At 31.4% G+C, this 22,861-nt stretch overlaps 1 protein-coding gene across 2 annotated transcripts; it reads left to right on the top strand.

The window, feature by feature from the left end:
- Positions 1–221: 221 nt before the first annotated feature.
- Positions 222–20,786, top strand: LOC148614721 (uncharacterized). Of its 2 annotated transcripts, none has more exons than XM_088589018.1 (11): positions 222–1,313; positions 5,275–5,678; positions 7,278–9,720; positions 10,099–10,190; positions 10,560–11,009; positions 11,355–11,524; positions 11,932–12,112; positions 12,528–12,635; positions 13,300–13,557; positions 13,759–13,818; positions 14,348–20,786. In XM_088589018.1, the coding sequence occupies exons 2-11, from the start codon at positions 5,465–5,467 to the stop codon at positions 14,542–14,544; spliced, it is 4,173 nt and encodes a 1,390-aa protein (XP_088445144.1). In that variant the 5' UTR covers positions 222–1,313; positions 5,275–5,464; the 3' UTR covers positions 14,545–20,786. The 2 variants fall into 2 exon arrangements, with proteins under 2 accessions (XP_088445144.1, XP_088445143.1); XM_088589017.1 differs by lacking the exon at positions 222–1,313 and adding an exon at positions 3,199–3,732.
- The last annotated feature ends 2,075 nt before the right edge of the window (positions 20,787–22,861 follow it).

Genomic DNA, 22,861 nt, shown 5'->3' with positions numbered 1-22,861 from the left:
TAAAACGCTAGGATTATTATAGAATGCAAAAAATGACACACTTTGATTTTTGTCTTCAACTAATGGCACAGATAGATGTTCACAAAGCGAACCTTTGAGTAAATCTTCGAAAATCTATGATTCACATGGAATAATCATCCAAGTAACTGTGAGGTGCAAAATGTTTATTCAAACGCTATTACAAAAGCAAATGGATTGGGAAATGCACTTCATGATGAATTAACTAAAGAGTGGTTATCAATCAAACATGACAATCAAGAAGTTTCACAACTTACGTTTTAGTGAAAAACCTGAAAATATCGGAGACACAACTATACATGTATTCATTTACTCGAGTACGAAGGTATGAAGCATGTGCATACTTTTAGTATCGAATGACAAAAGCTGTTTAATGATGGCCCAAGACAGAGTAGCACCGCTAAAAGTTCAAACAATTCAAACACTTGAACAAATGGCTTCAGTTTTAGGTAGCAGACCCCAGGATCATATTATCAAAACTGTACGTACGGCAAATTTATACTATGGAGTGATAGTCAGATAGTATTAAGCTGGTTAGTTCCACAAAAACTTTGAAGCAATTATTGCTAACCGTGTCACCGATATAAAAGGACTCACTGAAGAACGGTAGTGGCGATATTGCCCGACTTAAAACCCAGTCGATTTGTTGACAAGGGGCTTGACCGCAGACAGCAAATTATGGAACAATAGACCCGAATGGCTACCATGTCGAATAAACAACATGGAAAAGAATTTACGATACTAACAACCTTATCCAAGGAGGAATTAAGAGTACATGAAGAATTGATAAATGGGAACAGTATATTGGAGTGGATAAGATAATTGATTTGAGCCTATTCAATTCATCTTGGAGATTATTGCGTGTCACCGCTTATGTTCAACTGTTCATTAAAATTTGCAGGACTAGCAAATCGAATACAAAAAACGGTATTCTTACTCCAATTTTGATTTTGATACAAAAAGCTATAAATACTTGGATTCAGTGTACTCAAGGAATGTGTTATCCGAAAGTTATTCGGACCTTGCAATCGGGATCAAAACGTAATTGTTAAGTCCGACAATAAAATTCTACTCAGTTGATGATAATACAATACGGTGTGAAGGCTGCATACATGATGCACCTCTAGACTTTTCTGCTAAGTTCCCTTTGTTACTACCAAAAAGGACAAGATAATAAAGCTCATAGTGATGGATGCACATTGTTGTCACTTACATGCAAATTCCTCAGACACCGTCAAATTGTGCACAAGTATATTGGATACAGTCGACAACGTCTCTTTATTACTGAACTAAAGGTAGTATTATACGGTTAGGTCAAATCTCTCATATTGTTGAAATAAAGCTGTTTTGGGGCAGTCCACACAGAAATTCCAAGCGTTTTCCCATAAAAAGTACATATTTTTCTAATCCTTGGTGTGTGGCAATTTACGTAATTAAGAAGTAATTTAGTAATTATTGTTATAAAATCCAGTAGCCATGGTAACATATTGAAAAACAATATTACTGAGTTTTAGTACAAATAGTTGGAGCCTTTCCAAAGTATGAGTAACAGCCTAATACTGTGTTTTATAACATACCAGGCACTTAGACACTAGTACAGGATAAAAGCACACATGGAGGCGATGGAAAAGGATTAACATATTTTTTTTTCGCAATTTTAGTTCGTGTTAAATAAGATATTTTGAAAATCAACCCATTTTTAAATTTAAGTTTTACAAAATTAGACCGGGTCAATTTGGTGTGCGAAACCGTGCACCTAAATGTAACTGTATAGTCCACCCTAACCTTAACAAGTTGTATAACGGGTGTATTGCAGGAAGCAGAAACTGTCCACCATTTTTTTGTGTGTACAATTTGTCTTTCCTGGCTGTTTTTCCACGGATTTATATAGTCTGTATTTACGGTAATGCTTTTTTCTTCATATGAAACTTTCGTGCAGAAAATAATTAAGAAATAGAGTCAAAGGGTTATTTTTGTAAAATTTAAGAGTAGATTAATTTTGGTGAGAGACTATTCTATATGTGTTTTTATCTCATGTCTAATGAATGAAGGAGGTTTTTGAAAGAAGGACCTACTATTATTATTGTTTTAATGTTCCAATAGTGTGTCATCTATGTGATCTAGAGAAGCAGACGACGTTTACCCTACCGGTGCACCTGTCCATGCTGCCAGATTTTAGTGGAGTCCGGGTTGCTTTAGCTTCTTTTGTTGTATTTGTTTATTTTTGTTTTTGGATCTTTGTTGTGTGTGTCTGTTTTCCCTGTCTTGTCATTACCCTTAGAATATATTCTTTCAATTTCCGCTCGTATCTTGGTTCCCTTGAAACTCTTTGACACATTGTTCACAAAGTATTTTGCAGCATTTTTTTTTAATTTGTAGACGTAAGACCTGGTGATTTCCATAACATAGTTCGAACTTTTTTATTTCTAATAAAAAATCGCTTTCGGTGCAAATACAATTAATATCAGCCTCTTATCGATGTTTTCGCCAATATAAATCACAATCATGACATAAAAAGCCAAGTTGTGTTTTTTTACCTAGAGCCCTCGTGTCTGATATAACAGGGGCAAAAGGACAATATTGAAAAAGCCATGTATTAACCTGTTTATCACACATATCAGTAACGAATTATTTACCGAGATTTCTTTCGAAACAAAACTTATGACAGTGGATAAAGTGTGAGGTTTAATCAGTTGATTCTTAATATTTCTGTTGCAATATCATCCTCCATTATGACTGCCGATAATTATATGTCGGTATCGGCGTCGTTTTTCCATTTTTCAAACTGCCTGATATGTTCAATAACGCCTTGCTACTAAAAACAAAATCTGCAATTTTAAAATTATAACGTTCCGTAAAATTGACTGCTACGTCCCCAGTAAACGGATAACGTTTTTTGTCTCCTCCCCCTCTGAAATTATTTATTGCTTTGTGGGGGGGGGGTAACATGCAGAATTCAGAATTCAATGTATTTGTTACATATGAAAAATCGGTGTTAGTTTAATAAAATATCTGATAAAGCATCATGCCTTTTACAACATGGATTATCTGTTGTTTCTAATCAGTCGCGTAAGTAGTATGTGTCCTATATATATATAATCTATTCATGATATACAGTAATGGATATTTTTATAGACTAGTCATGAGTAATATATAAACAGATCCATGTAATAATCACTGTTTAAAATTTGACTGTAAAAATATTTGCTTTTCATTTGACAAATGTTAACATTTACGTTTATAACAACATTCCTTTAAAAATTTTATTTTTAAATTGCGTCAAAATATATTTTTCCGTTTTCATTTTGAGAAATATGAACCTACATCAGCTATATGTGCGACACATTAAGTTTTAATAATATTGCCTTTCAAAGTACCCTAAATATCTTAAGATTTGTGTTGATAACAAACTTTATTGGCATAATTTATAATTCAAATTACTGGAACTGAAAGTTGTTTCCTAGGATTATCATATATATTTTCTTTAAATTATGCATATGTGGTTCGATATTTTATTGCAGAGTGATGTAGTTCAAGTCTAATAATTAAAGTACGTTATGGCTGTCAAAAAATGCCTAAACTTATCGTTTAACATTATGTACTTTGTAATACTAACGTCATTTGTTGATATCATACATGGTGTTTTTTTAAAAAGAAACCGGAAGAAAAATACAGATTTCAATACTATAATAAATTGAAAGAAGCAGTAGAAAGGTAATCGTCATGAGTTTTAAGAAAAAATATGTTATCAATGTTTATATCATTGCAGTTTTAAGTTAGCAAGATCTTGAGAATGACCGGAAAACTTATGAATGATTAATTAGAAGCTTAATATTCAAACTGTGCTGCTCCAATGAATTACGCATAAAGTTTAATGTGTGCAAGTTTTTGATAAGTTGAAGATTAGAACTCATTAGAAAAATGGTATTTCACCGATCTTGATTGATCTTGATGAGTCTGTAGTCGTTTACTAGGACTAGATTTTAGCGCAATATATGTAGGTAAATGTGGTTGTACGTGATAAAAAGTTGTACGTAGGGTTTCAAAAATGAAAGTAAATGACAGTCTTTACTACCATGACTGTTAAATAGATCGTTTTGTTTCGTGTGTTCACGTTAAGGCCATATATAAATAAACTTGCAGTTGTCAATACGATCTTTCTTCAATATTAAAGTTGCTGTATAGTTGGCTTATATAGTCTTAATGTTTGCTTCGTCCATATCTTTCAACCATTAGAGAAAATTAATATAATGTTTGTAGTAAAAAAAATATCTATATTCAGTTATTGTATGTAGGCAAAACTACATATTCATATATATAAATAGATGTAAAAAAAAATGGTTAAAACTGTTAATCAGGGCAATAAGACGAGAAAATTGAATGATAAAATATAGTTATATGTGTTAAGAACTCATCCAAAATCTGTAATACATTTCAAAGAAACAGAATTGATTTTTTATACTACCGCAAAAAAATTGCAGTCGAATATTGGTATGGCGCTGTCGTCGCCGTCGTCCGTAGACACTTGATTATGGCAATAACTTAAGTTGTGGTAAATCAATCATTATTAAATTTTGATACGATTTTACCTACCACTAAAGAAAGATTCCGATCTAATTTGGAGCGTGTGGCCCATACCATGTAAGAAAAAGGGCCCAAAAAGGGTACAAATAGGTGCTATATTCAAACCCATATAGAATGGTTTTTTTCTATGTTTTTGTTTATTTCTATCTTACTGTGTTCATTATTTGATTCTGGGTAACCAATTTAGCTGCAGATTTGATGCATTTTGGACCGTATTGTTCTCAGAGGTCAAGAGGCCACAACCCCAACAAATCCACTTTTAAAATTTTTGGTCCGATTTTCAATGTTTTTAAATTGGATTCTTGGTTGCCCTTGATCAATTTTCAGATATCTCTTATGGAATTTGGGTTATAAGGGGTTAAGGGGCTACACCCATAATAATCGACCTTTTTATATTTGATCCGATTTCAACTTGTTTTTGTTAGATTGCTTATGAAAAGTCCTGCCTGCGTTTATCAATCAGATTTCAGATATCTCTTGTGTTGTTTGAGTTACAAGGCGTCAAAGGGACAACACCCCAAAGAATTGGCTTTTTGATGTTTGGTCTTACTTAAAACGTTTATATTGGAGTGTTTTCCCCATTTATACAACCATATGCGTTTGTATATCTTTCAATTAATCTAATGTTGTTCAAAAGCATGATCTTTCTTTCTTGATTATTTCTTCTTTCAGACTACCATACCAAGTCGCGGTCGATACCTTATGAATACATACTCATTTGTAGTACGCAGTCTTGTCGTCATGACAATCCAGTGAATTGTTTGGCATGATGTGATGAAAGGTGTTTAAATAGTCAACAACAGGGTTTCCTACCTACACCAAGGGGCTTTAAAGATTTGGCAGTAGTTACAACAACAAAAATATGGACGGTCTTGGAATCATTGCCATTGTCATGGTGAATTCTGTTCGACAAAAGGCATATTGTATTAGTTTATTGCTTCTTGCATGTCTCCGTGTAAATTTATGGTTAATGTATATGATGACCCAGCAGATAATACAAGTAATAACGACTATAGATACGATACAGAAGGAAGAAGATATAGGAAAAACCTGTAGACTAGAGAGATTGATAATTGGTATGAATTTTGAGCTAATGTAGCGGGTTTGTCAAAAACAGGATTAGGTTTAAAATCTATCTGAATCCTGATTATTGGTAATCACAAAATGAAATTCATGTAAAATTTAGTTTTGATAGTCACGCTTTTTGTCAATTTATTTTAACTGTTTGCAACCTAAGTTCAAATGGCGTATCGTTTCACACATTTTGACCTACACATAGAGATCGATGGAAAAGGAATACTGATGCCCAAACTATATGACAAACGCGATGACTTCTCATTCCGTATTTTAAATTTTCTTTCCTCTGTGGCAACATCCATTCAGCAGTTGCACATTGAGTTTTCATATCACAACCTATACGTTATGTCTGACCTTGCCGTAACTACGCAGACTTTTTGTCCTGTAAGATTTCTTACAATTAGGTTTCTCTATTACAAGGTTTTGTTGCTATAAGATTAAAGTCATCACTAAAAATTGCAGAGTCTTCAGAAAGAACCCGTGCGGATCGTTATGGTGTATCCGTCTGAACTATGAGATCTGATTTGTTCACCGTGTCATAGTTTTTCTTTCGTCTACCCCGGAAGTCACATTTCATGGGCTACTCTGATGAAGCTTATCTTACCGGTGCACCTGGTCCATGCTCCCAGTTTTTAGTCCGGGTAATTACTTTGGTTATTTTGGTTATTTCGTGCTCTTTTTTGCTTGTATTTGTTTTCCCTATCTAGTCTTTGTCTTTAGAGTGTGTTCTGTTGATTTCCGCTCGTGTATTGGTGTCCCTTCATTGTTCTTTTACTACATATTTAAAATTGTTTTAATTATTGTCACAAAAGTCATCGAACTTTTTGTTAATTGCACAAAAACATTTTTAACGTACCAATCGACAACATCCGCATAGGGCTGTCATATGTTTTGCATGTAAATGGGTATGTTCTGTAATATTTTGTGTAAAATGTTAGGTATTTAAACCTGTCTTGGGGCTTTAATTGTTTTTATTTGTATTTATAACTAAAGTTAGTTGTATTCCACTAGACACGTCCTTTATTTTTAATTTTTAATAAATGCTTATCATTATTATTTTATTAGTCTAACAGAATGTAATCACTAGGAATTTACTTCTGGTATGATCAAAATAATTTTCTTTATGAGAAGTCAAATTGTAAGTATGAAAGTTCTGTTGGAAAAACAATTCTTACTTTATTCTTTTTTACATTTTCACTTCAATACCCACAATTTGAACCAAAGTTATAAGAACTATATATGTTTTTCTTATACATATTTTTTTTCCTTTTTGTAATGCGCTGTATTAAAATCTAGACTATGAAACTCGTTTTTTTTAGATTACACGTGTCGCTTAAATTCGTAACAATGAGTATTATTTTGTGGGAGTTGATTCACATAAGATAAATGCAGATGGGAAACCCGCATTTTAAAATATAGGTGACATTAATCATGTATTTTTTTCCTACTTTTTTACTTTATTTTGTTTCCTTGATTGAATCGTATGATATCATGTGGTAGACTCCATATATGATGTTCAGTGGAATTGATTTTTTTATATATCTAAACGTAATTTATAGTTCGTATATTGGTCCCATTGATTTCAATTTCATTTTCAGATCAAAAGATCAAAAGTTGTCGATCGAATATGATGAGTACATTTACAACTAAGGCTGAATATCCTACTGTTTCTGATTTTAATTGGAACTCCTATCATAGCAATTTGCCAATATGCTGCTTATTCATTTGCATCATTTTTTGGGCACATGCCAGCAGGTTTGAAGACTCTGATTTGGAAAATGGTGCGACGCATCTGATAAATGAAAACCAAACAGCCAAAGGTAATATTCCAGTATTGACATCCACAAAAGGCAACAACATAAAAGGAAAAAGCAGAGAATTACAGGTCAGTATTGCAGAAAATTTAGGAACCGAAACTGATATGAATAAAATGCCCGAAAAAGATAATGAATTAGGAGATGAAAGAAAAAAGAAATTAAAAAACGAAAGAAATAAAAAATTGAGAGATGAAAATAATACATGTGAGCAAGATGAGAAACTAAGAGCTCAAAGAAATGAACATGAAACTGAAACATACGTTGAGGATTCGTTCTTAGAAGATGCTTCCATTCCAGAATATTTAAAGTCAAATGGAATGTGTGAAATATTGAGTTGCCAATATCCAAAACATTCAAAGATTTTATCAAATGGTAAAGTATCAAATGACTGCATTGATGATTTGGAGAGGAGCAGTTGTAGATTTGAAGACAAAAAGGGTTGTTCTGAAAAAATATCGGCTGATAGAGTAGACAATGAAAAGGAACCAGCATCTAATAACGTATCTGAGAAAAAAGATTTTGTTTTTCAGTTTAATGGAATGGGGGTATTCAAAATGCATAGTTCTTTTAGATCAAAATGCTGTAGTATTCGAGACAAATCTTTAAAATTAAAGACAGAAAACTATGGTGAAGTTTATTCTAAACCTCGTAAAAGGATGAGGCATCATGTAGAAGAAATCATAGACAATGAATATAAGAACAATGTAAAGAGAAGGAGGGTTAGCGATGCTCATTGTCGAGACATTTGCTATAGGCCGGCACATAGCCGTATGTCAAAAAATGTATCTCTTGAAAAAGGTGAAGAAAAAAAGAAGAAAAAAATGTTTGAAGATATTATAATGGATGCTGAATATAGTATTATAGAGTTAGATACATCATTCAAACAAAACGAAATAAATATTAGGTATGTTCATCCAACCTATTATGGAGTTGAAAATGGCTGTACACGATGCAGATATGGGGATTTCATTGAAGTTTCCTTGATAGAAGAAGTTCCTGATTTAAGTTTTGATTCTGATGATGATGAGTTGTTTGAAAGTGAATCTTCGTTAATTTTGCATTTGGATGATAAACACAAACGAGAATATATTGATGAAGATACTGACTTTTCGATGCAGAAAATGCTTGTAACTCATAGACAAAATCTACGAAAAGTCATTGAAAAATCATACGATACCATAGAAGAAATAGGGGTTTCTTCTGTATCAGTAAAAGAAAACAGAAAATCTACAAAAGATGACCAGAGAAAAATGGAACGTTTGAACAATGAAAGAAATTCAGATTATTTCTCAAGTTTCAACAGGGAAATGCAAGGATCACTACAAAGTGAATACAACTGCAACACGGAATCAACTTACTTCAATATTGAAATGCCTCCATATTTCAGGGAAGGATATTGCAACAAATTTGAAAATTGTTATCCTGAAATTGCTGTTGTATGCTTTCAATCGGCAAATGCCAAAATTGATATTGAAAAAAGAAGAGAAGAGAGTGAGTCTGGTTTTTACTCATTAAGGCATCCTTTATATACAAAAGACGAAATAAAGGATGAAACACTTCAGAATAAGAAAAAAGTACGCAATATGATTTGGAACAATACAGAATTTCCAAATGACCTATTAGTTTGTCCAGTTAGAAGAAAGGAAAATAAAACTTCTCTACATGAATTAAATGCATTGGATTTAGAAACAGATGATCGGGGGGAACAAGTAAATGAATTGTTGGCTGATAACCAGGATCATTTAGATGGTCCAGGATTGAAAAGTTATGATACTAAGCAACATTGTACTTCCACATCTAATACCGGTAGTTATACTAGCTTGACATCAAATCAAATGGCATCTGGCACTGTTGGCAATAATTGTAATGCACAATCAACATCAAGACTGAATATTGAAGCTTCAGCATCAAATCAATTACTACTGAAAGATGAGCACAGTCTTCCACTTTCAGATAACAGTTTAGAAAGCTACTTTAAAGAAAGGGTTGCAGGAAAATATTTTACAATGAATGAATGCATGTGTTATGAATGGCTACGACTTAAGACATTTGAAAATTACCCGGTATCAGTACCGGTAAATGCATTGCTTCTGGCACGAATAGGTTTTTACTCCTCTGGCAACGATGACAGAGTTGAATGTTTCAGTTGTGGAATGAATTACGCTGGATTCAGAATGGGTGATAAGCCAACCGATATTCATCAACGAAGATCTCCAAATTGCAGGTTTGTTTTAGATAGACACGACTAACGTTAATATGATGTTAACAAAACTACCTGACATATTTTGCAGTTAATTTGCACAATTTATAAAATACTTTTTTTTCTTTGATTATGATTGAGGTTCTTAAACAGGGAACGAGAATTCCAGAACAATCAATGACATCATATTTTAAAGCAAAATACCTCTAGCACTAATATCAAACGAATTGTAATTCTACATTAAAAATAAAGGCTTAAAAGTTAGCTCTGCTTTAAACTCCTAAATATATGAACATTTTGCAAAATAAAAGACTTGAGTAGATGATTTTATTATAGTGGGGAAAACAAATCAGGGACAAAAATACAGTAAAAGACTTAAGAAATTGAAATTATTTTTTGCAGGATGATTAAAGGAATTGAGAGCGCCAATGTGCCAATAATTACACAGGACAAGGACAGGTCTGTCGTACGACAAGATTCAGCAGCATCAATGTGTAAGCACATTCTCACAGTTTTTTTCCATTTCACAAATTACATTCCAAACCAAATATATGCTTATAATACAAAAATGTTCAGTGTTTATTTTATAGCAAATATCAGATATACATGTGTGCGTGTAAAATGAGAAAATGAATGCATAGACCCTGTTTAAATCTTCTTTACAATGAGGGAAAATGTTCATAGAAAAGTGCAAAATTAGATTTTCACCCCTGAATAAACATAAACCTTTAACCAAAATGATTAATCACAAGGACCAAATAGCACTAGTAGTGATTCAAATAATACTAAATTTAACGCCATTACGTACTTATTATCAATCACTCACATACAAAATTAAACCAGTATTTAATGTTTATTCCTAGTACGAAATGTCACATCTTTACAAAATGGACACGAAGCATCAATATCAATGGAACAGCATAGCACAAATCATGGCATGACCGAAACAACAAAACAACAATCCCTTGTTACTACTGACCAGGCTCATTCATCCACATTATATCCAAGTCATTTACGAACACACCAAAGACAAATTGAATCATCTCCACCTTGGTCCCGTCCTCCAGCAAGACAGAAGGAACAATCTCCACCTCGGTCTCGTCCTCCTGTAAGACAGATGGAACAATCTCCACCTCAGTCTCGTCCTCCAATAGGAGGAGGGGACCGAGCAGAGGATCTGGGAATTATGATTGAAAGACCAAAATATCCTGCTTATGCTCAGCTAAAGGTCAGAGTCAGTACTTTCAGTGGATGGCCTGGCTATTTATACCAGTCACCTAGAGATATGGCACTTGCTGGACTTTTCTATGCCGGTTTGTTTGTTTTTGGTGTTTGTTTTGTGTGTGTGGTTTTTTTTTCACTTTTCAATGATTTCTCGCTAAAGATTTGAAGTTTTCAATGCACCAAATTCTTTGAAGCTTTAAATAAATTTGATAAGTGACATTAGAATGTAGAAATGTTTCTTTGTTTTTTTTTATTTGTGTTTTTTTTTCATATTTTTATCTTTTTATTGTTTTATAGTTTTTTGTTTTTGTTGTTGTTTTGTTTGTCTGTTTGTTTGTTTGTTTGTTTGTTTTGTTTCGAATGATTCACGTATGAGCCACTTAAGTTATTTAGATATTACTATAAAAGTCAATTACAAACCTTTCATTATTCAGGGTACAACGATTACTGCAGATGCTTCTTTTGTGGAGGCGGTCTGAGGCACTGGGATGCTGGCGATGACCCATGGATAGAACATGCTCGTTGGTTCCCGAAGTGTGCTTTTGTTAAACAGAACAAAGGACAAAGATTTGTGGAATGCGTTCTGAAGAAACATGCTGAAATGGTATAATTTTTTATATTATATTTTGTTTGAAAAAAAGATTAATATTTATTCTTATTTGTATGTTTATTTAAAACATAACCACAAATATTGTGACTGTGATTGATACTGTCAACATAATTCTTAACAACATTTTGTAAGTGACAAATAAAGACAATGTTTTCCGGGGCCGTCGCATTTGGTTTAAAATCGAATTAGAAGATATAATTCGAAAGTATAATCTAAACAGCCTGTTTTTCCAATGCCTACATATTGACGACATTTCAGACAGTTGATATAACTTAAAATAATGAGTCTTAAATCAAATGCTGATTTTTTTGTCCGACTTTATGCATTTTGTCAGTGAAAAATTTAGTTTAAAAAAATCCGCAAGACATTAAATAATCATGAGAGACATTGTCTATTTTTAGCAGTCAAACAGTATTTACGTTACCCCAGTGAATGATGCAAGAGTCTTAGCACACTCAAATAACATACAAACAGGTGTCCAATCGCATATTTCATACGCTACGTCAAGCCGATCACCAGAAACACATCAATTTAAAGCAACAACAGTCAACAATTCGGGTTCTTATGTGCAGTTTCATCCAGGTTAAATATATATTGTTGTCTGACAAATTTCAAGATAATAGTTATTCTCCCCCTCCCCCCAAAAAACACACGTTTACAGTTCTGAATCAAATTACTGTTGTGAATGAAAAATCGAAATAAATTTTAAAGATATAGAACTATTCAATGCGACAATAATGATAACGAATAATTACTGAAAAAAGGAGTGGAATTCTTATCTATCTCTGATCATCTTGTAATTGGTACTGTTCACACCTTTTTAGGTTCGGTGTATGGCCCGAATAAAGTATACTTTTATTTGTTCATAATAAAAAAAATATCATACTGTATTGTATGCAATTACGGTTGATTTTTACACATGTATATTCTGTTTGTAAACTAAAAAATACTGTTGCGAAATTTTTATGTGGAAGCAATTTTTGAAATATGTTTTTAGCCACCCAAATCCCCCAAAAGATGACCGTCATTGACACTATCAGGGACATTGGTTATTCTGAAGGCATAATCCAAAGAGCAATTGATATCTTGAAAAGGCAAAACCCAGGTACGTTTATTGTGAAAGTATATATATTAAAGACAGAAATAAAATTTCTGTTTTTTTTTTTTTCATGGAGAAAAAAATATTTGATGGTATTTTGGATAGTACAGGAAAATGTAAAGTATAGACAAGGAAACAAAACTTCATAGTATTCGTTCCATTCTACCACACAATCAAGTTATTGCGCAGAATGATTTCAATCTACTTTGAACAAAAGATACCTGAGTGGTATTACAATAATATTTAATATGCTTTATAATTTAAAACGACCAGTGATAAATAATAACATACAACCTTGATGTACACAATCCTTAGAATGTTTTATTTATTTTTACTTTTTTTTTTACATCGACTACAGAAAAGATTTAACTGCATTGTACATATAATGTGTTATTAATTTTCATGAATAACAAAGGAAACGTTATATAATTTTATATTAGGACGCTTACCCTACTGGTCCATGCTCCCAGTTTTTAGTGGAGTCCGAGTTGCTCATATGCTTTTGTTACTTTGTATGATTATAGTTACTTTATGTTCTTTGTTGTCTATGTTTGTTTTCCATGTCTGGTCTTTGTCCCTGGATTGCATTATTTTGATTACCTCTATAACCTTGGTTTCCTTGATTACTCACACTCATAAAACTTATCTAAAGGAACTACTTTTTTGACAGGAAAAGATCAGTTTGAGACGACAAGTATTCTAGAAGTTATTTTTGCTATTGAAGATGAGCATGGACATTCAAATGCAGCTCCAACACCAGAAGATTACCAGATCAACCCTCAGCAGACAAGACAAAAACAAAACGCTACTACTCCTAGTACAAAGTCACAATCAAAATATCCTATGTCATCTGCTCAGATAGTACACAATACACACAATCAACAAGCTTTGTCTGTAAACACTCTAGGAGATAAAGGAGCATGCGGGGGTGTGTATTCCGTTTAAACCGTCATTAAAAAATATATAGATATATCATAAATCATATCAATAACTGGGTATTCTTCTCACTTTTTGTTAAAATATAATGTGTAATGATGTATCAAGATCTGCCAATCTTCAATTTTAATTCAGTCTCTCTATATGGCATAGCAAACAAAATGGCTCATATATATTCCTGTTACTTCTGTAGGTAGTTTAGAAGGAAAGGAAGCTTTATTGCCTTGTACCCAGGAACAAATCAGTGAGTTAGGTATGATTTTAATTTTTGGAAGAAAATCAACAATATAATAAAATGCCTTTAACAAGTAGCGAATTTTCAAAGCCTTTTCCTTTCAAGCATTGTGTTTTTTTACCATATGAACAAATTATTATATTCGCCGTGATTAGAACTTTGTTTGTTTCTTATGATTCTATATTAAATATTGAATTACCATGGTGATTTTATGCTGTTTTTGTTTTTTTTGTTGTTGTTGTTTTTTTTTTTTTTTTTTTTTTTTTTTTTTTTTATTGAACTTCGGTTTTAATACTCCACGAACTGTTTATTTGACATTGATTAACCTCAACATCAACTAGTATGTCCAAGAGAAATACAAAGCACATCAAATATTTTACACAATATATATATTGTCCAGATAGAAAAGCCATACAACATAGTATGTTATTTATCAGATATGTCCTGGATAATGTTTCCTCGAAATGTATGAAAATGAATTAATTTGATGGTATTTGGTGGGTGTGTTATCTTACAACATACAATCTTGTTTATTTTCATGTAAAAGAAATTAGATCACTACAAGAAGAAAATATACAGCTAAAGGAACAGGTGATGTGTAAAATCTGTATGGATAAGAATGTGTCAATAGCGTTCTTGCCATGTGGCCATCTAGCCTGTTGTATTGACTGCGCCCCTGCCATGAGAAAATGTCCTATGTGTAGGGTTTTCATCAAGGGTACAGTTAAAACATATTTGGCTTAATAATTAGCAGTACATTCTTTTTTGAGCCTTTATTTCAGTCCGACAACACATGTCTGTTATGAAACGATATACTAGTATATATAAAACAAAATAAAACATCAAAGAAAAAATATCCTTGTAACGCTTATGTATTGAAATTGGATTCTAAAGTAAAAATGTTTCAGTTTTAAGTATATATGACTTGGTTTATATTTGTACCTGATTTTATATTTTCAAGCATCTAACCAAAGCAAAACAAAATACAAAAAAACTCCACAAATACTTTAATACATGTCTTATATGATATGTTTGAGTATTTACATGATATTGTAGATAATACCTATTACACGTAGCATTCTTTTTCTGGCATCTTGCAAAAACTTCCGGCCATATATATTTTCAAACAGCTACTAATGTTTAAATGATGTAAAAATAATATGTTAAAATATTTTTAAATAAATTGCTAAATAAATATACATATGGTAAAATTACATACATGAATTTAAAAAAGGGTAGATAATTGGTGGGAAAATGTTATGTTGATATGTAATACGAGTTTTAGTTTTTTAGTTCGGTAATTTTCTTCTTTTGAATATGCATCTCTTTTCATTGATATCTTATTAAGGTCTTTCCCATTTCAATGGGAAAACCTTCTTGTATTTCTTCTGATTATTATTATTATTTTTTTTTTCCGCCAGGCATTTTGCCAAAGTTTTGGCTGAAAGTATCACGACAAGATTTTGACAATCTTTTGCAATCTGACAATCTGACAGGGGACTTTGTAATTCACCCTTTTAGACGTGATCATTTGTCAGTCCAGAGTTATCTGCCCCGTAGCGGAGAAACTAATTTTGCTAAAATATCTTAAACCGTTTTAGATACACACAAACCAAATCTCCATATTTTTTAGAAACCCGGGGTAGTACTATTTAACAAAGTTTCGAAAAGATTTGAGGTTTCCCTGGTTACGCGATTTCGCGACCTAAAATGAAATTGTTCGGTTGGTCACTAAACTTTTAAACCGTAAGTCGTATAGACTTGGGACCTTCACTGTTGATCATAGATGATATGTTGTGTGTTTAAAAATGTCAAGGTCAAAGGTCAAAGGTCATTTTGAAATTTGACCTTGGCCTTGTTATCATTCAAGCTTCAAATTGGTAATAGATAGAAGAAAATGATGAACATGAAAAATATGCATCTTGATTAGATCTTCATAAGTTATGCAGAGTTCTAAGCGTTTCCATGAAACATTTTAACGTTTTTTATTCAGCATTTTCAAAACTGTAAGAGTTATAGCAAAAAAACTATGCTATTTTGATAGGAACGGTCAACTTTTTTCCATTTTTTTCAAATAAAAGTACGTACAAACCATATATATTCTTGATCAGGAGCATAAATGCTACCTAAAAATACCAAAGTCAAAGGTCAAAGATAAAAACAACAGTTCTTGCCGTAATTGATGCTTTTTTTATAAAATTAATCTAAAAAAAATGATATGGATAAAGATTTTTCTGAAGTAATCCAGTAATCATGATTTATGTAATGAAAATGTGATAATGGAGTGTGATTGCCACGTGCTCAAAGGTAATTTCTTAGCTGCTTTTAATCAGAAACCTTCACTACTTTTATTCAAAGCTTCACGTGAATCCATGAATGCATATTTAGTTGTGTGACAAATATTTATTTTGTTTGAAACAGTGAACGTATAGGCTAGAAACCACTATTTCCACTTCCCATAGGCTTCTATGCTAATTTCACAATATTCAATGGCTTCTCTGGACTTTACCTTAACTTTAACCTGCACAGGACTATATATCAGTACGATTCTACATATGTCAGCTCACAATCCTCAGAATGGCATGTGGGGTTAGCAGACCTGCAGTGCAGTACTGGTCACCGGAAGTGAAGGGTCTATAAATAGCATATGAAATCCCAGTGTTTTCACAAGATAGGGGTATATTTAGAAACCATTATGGAGATTAGGCTTCACATCACAAGAAGCAAAATGCACCTATAAAATGTACAGAAATGTTTTCCTTCAGAAACTATTTAAATTTTTTAAATAAGATGAGAACTTTTTTCAAAGCACTATGAAGAACAGGGGTAATTTCTGCGTAGGACTATTTTTGCGCACGTTCCAAATGCTCATTTGTTGAATTGGTGGTCTGTAACCTATATGCGGTCAAAGCGCCGTAACTCCAAATGTTAAGTGGAAAAATGAATCACGAAAATAAAGAATAATGAAGTTTAAATTTCCTTGTATGTTCTTACTTTTCAAACTACTCGCAAGCTTGTGCAATATAATATTCTGCTCCAGACGATATTCACCATTATTCATGCAAAAACCCTATATTATAAGACAATAAGTAAATAATGTTAATACATGGTTGAATGTTAGTTTCTGAAAACTGTCTTTATACTTCCAATACATTTTTTAAAAAGTGGCTTAGACCTATCCTGGACACCTAAATCGGGGATGTCCAGCTTTTTATCAGTAAAAACCACTATTTACGATCTTTAAATGCAAAACAACTCCATTTATGGCCTAACATTTAAACAACAGCATAGCGAGAATATCACCATAAATAAACATGTATTAATAATTTTCAATTGTCATTAAAGTAGGAAAATCAAAGTACTCATGTACTGAATCAATTTATATTAACTATTTTAGTTGCCTTAAAATAGCAAGAACAGAGACCGAATTCTTGGTTATCAAAATTTTTAAACAGTTACTGTAAAGTAATTTTGTAAAGTCACTTTGTTCCGACATTTTTGTTCCAACTTTTACAATGGAGGCACATTATTTACACTAATACACAATACTCATACTTTCGTAGAGACTTAAAAGTACCAATTTAGAGTCTACAATCAGAGTTTTATTTTCACCACATTTGTTCAATACACACTCAAATAATACCTTTACAATGCATAATTCTAGGTTAAGTGTGTTTTAGTACTTCATAGAGGGGTGGCCATTTGACCTGGAAGTGACAATTGAGACCTTTTGCTTTGCAATACTTTATAATTATCTCCCTTTGAATTTATCTCTTTTCATGAAAATCACAAGTTCATTTTATTCTCAACTGAGTGTATTGATGAAATTGACAGGAAAAAAATAGTTTATTACAACACAGTTACTACAGAATTCATCTTTCTTATAAGAATCAGAACTATTTTGCAAATTTAATAATTATCGAAAACCTCGCCTTTTAAAATATTTACAAGAAATAAATACTGTCGATCGAGCTGTCTCTACAGGCCAGAACACAATAAGCCATTATCCGTGAGGCAAAGGTCATTTCTCATAAACATGATAGTTGTCAGGAGAGAATTGGTGGAAAACCTTTCAATTGTTCTGGAACATTTGACCTTTTAATTTTATTTATTTGTTTTAATACAAATCAAATGTGTTTACCTGAAATTAAATGCAAAATAATTTGAGAAAAAAGGCAGTATACAACTGAAGCAGTGGTGTATTGTATTGGGCTTTCTTTATCTCAATAACTACGTGTATTACATGCGTACAATTTGCCAGCTGCAGACTGCCCTGTGTTGTGTTCATTGATGACCCAGCTGTATACGCGTTCTTTTTGTGGTTACTTGTTTTCCATTTATGGACTGATATGACCTTCATGTTGTTTTATTTGCCTTTTGTAAGTAGTTTCTGCATTCTTTGTATTTTGTAATTTGTTTCGTATTAATGGCAGACATAACAACGATGTTTTCAGATTGAATCGTTGTTGTGTTTTAATGCCGAGTACCTAAATCCGTAAGTTAGTATATATCTTCTCTAGTGTGTGTTCCTTGCGACAGATATAACAGGATTAAACTTACAAATATTTAATGCTTTCAAGCAGTTTTTTAACATATGAATTGTTTCTTGTTATTACCATTATGATGACACATTTGTAAAAAGGAACAATATTATTTTTGTATGATATGTCTTAAGACTAATAATCACAGCTAGTTGTTACCTTGTTTGCATTAATATGTTTATACCTTTTTGTATTATTTTATGTTTTGTTTTAATTTGTTATATCTGAATTGACTCAATATATTGAACAAAAACACATTTTCATCCGATTGAAATTGTAAAAAAATGAATTAGAATTCGTTTTATATACATTTGAATATATAGTATAATTAATTGGACACCTGAAAATTGTATTTATTTATTAATTTTTATTATTAATTTATTATTATTTTTTTATGGACTGTCTGTATCTGATATTATGTCCATGCTATATACCTGTTGGATATGTAAAACAAATGATGACGAAACCTCGGATGTATTTTGCAAAATTTAATGTCGCAATTTGTTATCGCAATATGTTTTTCAGTTTTGTTTCAGTCGTGAAGACTTCGAGAATGATGATTGCTCACTGTATTATAAAACAGCTGTTTTTTATAATTTTGTTTGTTTAGGACTTTGCCCATGTATTGTCTGTATCCGATGGTATTTCCATGCTATATAACCGTTCAATATGTTAAACAAATAGTGATAAACACGCTGATATAGTTTGTAAAGTTTCATAATTTAATTTGTTATTATTATGGATAGATATAAATGCTATGATTGTGTTTTTGGCACATTGGTAAAAGAAATATTTTATTTCAAACACCGATATAGGAAACCTTGGCTAAAAGTTTATATACAGCCTGTGTATGGGTTTCTCTATAACTTGTTTGATTTGTTACTGATTGATTTAGGGACATTTCATTTTCAGTTATTTTGTAACAGATATAACAAAGTATGAAAATCTAGACAGTCATGTAATAAATATTCGAACCAATTAAACCAAACCGGTATTACACTGATCCAATAGGTTTTTGGATCAATGTAATTTTTTTATTTGTTCTAATCTAACTTGTATTAGTTTCACAACTGAGCAATGTAGTGAATAACTTGTTGATGATCTCAGCCTGAAATCAAAGTTAGATGAGTTATTACTTTTGAAATTGTAGATAAACATTTGGGAAAGGGAATAGCTATAATTTGCTTTGCTATTATTTAACTGTTACTTCTTAATCTTGATTTTAGATTGAAGGTATCATTTATATTTTCACTACATATACATTTTATTTGATAATCACTTTGAATATTGAAGTTAACTGTTTTTGCTAGAAGATTCATGTGCAAGCAGTTTTATTTCCTCATTGTAAAGTACCATATTTGTTTTACTACAGAAAGTAAACAGACGTAACCGTTTCTATAAAATACCCATGAAAAGGATATGTACATGTGTACATATAACTTCGTGTTGTGTCGCTAACAAAGAGAATCGAAAGACATTTTAAAGTTTTGAAGTACTAGAAAGAATTTCTTTTATGAATAAATTGGAAAATGTTCTTATGACGTATGCATCTTGCAATAAAAAAGCCAGTGAAATCTAAAATATTCATTAAATAACCCTACATTGTTAAACATCAATGTCAACGATTTGTAAATACGAGAAGCGCACTTTCAACAATTATACTAAATACTTCGTGTTTTCTCGATTGCTATTTTGTTTGTTTGTTTGTTTGTTTGTTGTTTTAATAATCTTCCAGTGAAAATTTATTTATGCTTTCGCGTTTGGGTTTACCTTAACTGAAATGATTAAATGATTCATCTTATAGAGTAGACTTATGTAAGTTTTCGAGTTGATGGACGAGAAGTATTAATACCGAAAATTGACAAACAGGATTTGTTTATTACAATAAGTGGCTTATATATTTATTTTTTAATTTAAAAAAATGGTATCAGCTTATAAGGAAATAAAGTCATATTGAATGTATTATATTCGAAAATTACCTTTATAGTAAAATAGGAATTTAATTTCCGAAATGAATATGAAGTAGTATTCAGACTTCACTAGTTACATAATATATTCTCTATATATCTAGACTTTATATATGCTAAATTATGTTCATAAATATATTTACTTTACAAGTAGAAGACTAGTTAACTAAATAGATATATTTCTAATATAAAATGATAAGGGAGTTTTCTTTTGCTTTTGCATGTTTCCTGTAAAATAGTCTTATGATGTTGGTCTTATGTGTATTGTTTTTATTCATTTTATTCAATTTTTGTTTTGTTTTTTGTTTTATTATTATTATTATTATTTTGGTGTTTGATTGTTCAAAATGAAAATCACCCATTCAACCGGGAGTAATTGGTTAAATATTGGACAGTAATGGCGATGGGTGGTACAAATCAATATGATTGATTTTTTAATAGTATCATAAGTGAATCAATAAAAATATTTTAGACTCATTGTTATAATTTTGATTGATTTGATTTAGTTTAATTCAAACATATTTTATGATGATAAGAATACATATACAAACGAAAAAAAAACAAAAAACAAAAACAAAACAAAAACAAAAAAACACACACACACACACAAATTAAAATACAAAGGATTCGGAAACAAGCTTATGTTAGTGTATATTAATCCATTAATAATAATGTTTAAAGAATATTTCCCATAGAAACCTGACGTTATGGTTCAGGTCCAATAATGTAATATTTATACAGACATTTTGAACAGTATTCCATCTTAAACTTTAAAATGTTTCAAAATAAAATCGTTTATGGAACTTAGCATTTTAAAGTTTTAGTTAATTAAGTCAAAAATGGGAAACACATTAAAAGTTATTGAATCGGTTTAAACTCTCTCCGTAATTACTCCAAATTTTACCAATTTAAACCCTTAAACAACCTATTGGTTAAGTATATGTGTCACCTTTCACACAAAATATGGTAAGAAAATTCCTAATTCAAGGCATTTCAGGCATTTCACTAAAATTAATCATTTGAAACATATCATTTTACCAGAACGTTCATATTGTTTTTGCAAAAACAAATAATTGTAATTTCTTCAGGACTAATTAATTTTTTTCGAACTTAATGTTTATATTTTGGACTATTTTGAAGTCATTTTGTATTTTGTTCTTCTACGAATAAGTACAGTTGATTAATTAAAATGGACCAATACTTGTATGGTCCACCATAAAATATCACTAACTTATTTTTATTATATGTTCTTTGTTGAGTTTCTCTGTTTTCTATGTCTGGTTTTTGTCCCTTGATTACATTCTATTGATTTCCGGTAGAATGTTGATTCCCTGGATTAATCTTAAACTTAAATCTAGTTGATTTTGTTTTGACGCATGAAAAAATAAATAAATTAAACTGTAGAATGAATCATTTATAACTCTCTCTCTCTCTCTCTCTCTCTCTCTCTCTCTCTCTCTCTCTCTCTCTCTCTCTCTCAATTCTCAATTTCACAAATGTTCATAAAATATTATAATAGCTTGGATGCTTTCTATGCATACACCCTAATCTTTAAAAATTTTCCGAGTATTCAAAACACTTATAAATTTATGTGGATTTTAGAATGTAAGAATCTTCACATATTAATATCTGTTAATAACTGTCAACTCTATATTCCCTACGGAAGCGTATTAGGGCCATCTTTTTTTAATTTTTTTTTTCAAATTGTCGACTTTAATCTTGGAATTATCAACATAAACTTAGAATTATCAAGATTAAACTTGGAATTATCAACATTAAACTTGGAATTATCAACATTAATCTTGGAATTATGAATATTAATCTTGGAATTTCCAATGAGTTTCGGAGCAATGAGTGTCGGACCAATAAAAGTCGGACATTATCTCGGTTTCCAATACTTTATATTATACAAAGGTTTCCGTCAGAGAATAACTGAATATTATGACGATTCAACCATACCTTTGTATTCAGGGGAGAATAGTGGATTGTACGGGGAGGTACAATTGACCAAGGCAAGGGGGTTGTCCCTGACCTAAAAATAGGAAGAATAGGCAAAAAATAATAAATCGCCCGTAAAAATATTAATAACTTAAAACATACTAAAATCATGCCAATGGATACATCTGTTTTAAAAAGGAAATGAAGTATGATTGTCGGCAAAACTTTTTTCGCGCTGGTTTTGTCGTGAAGATATTGATGCCATATATAGTTTTATCATAACGGGTTTGAAATTTGTTCCGGTTTGATGATGTTAACATCGATAGTCCGACACTCATTGGTCCGACGCTCATTGATAATTCCGAGATTATTGTTGACAATTCCAAGATAAATGTTGATAATTCCAGAATTAGTGTTGATAATTCCAAGATTAAAGTTGGAAATTTCAAGATAAAATTGATAATTCAAAGATTAAAATTGATAATTCCAAAATATATTAATGATGGAAATTACAAGTTTATATTTCGAAATTCCAAGTTTAATGTTGGAAATTCCAAGATTAAAGTTAATAATTCCAAGATTAAAGTCGACAATTTGGAAGCAAAAAAAAACATG

Source organism: Perna viridis, chromosome 6 (genome assembly GCF_037379345.1).
Source record: "Perna viridis isolate PV_CMFRI_1.1 ecotype Kerala chromosome 6, ASM3737934v1, whole genome shotgun sequence".
Classification (NCBI taxonomy): domain Eukaryota; kingdom Metazoa; phylum Mollusca; class Bivalvia; order Mytilida; family Mytilidae; genus Perna; species Perna viridis.
This window is presented reverse-complemented; position numbering and strand designations above follow the sequence as displayed.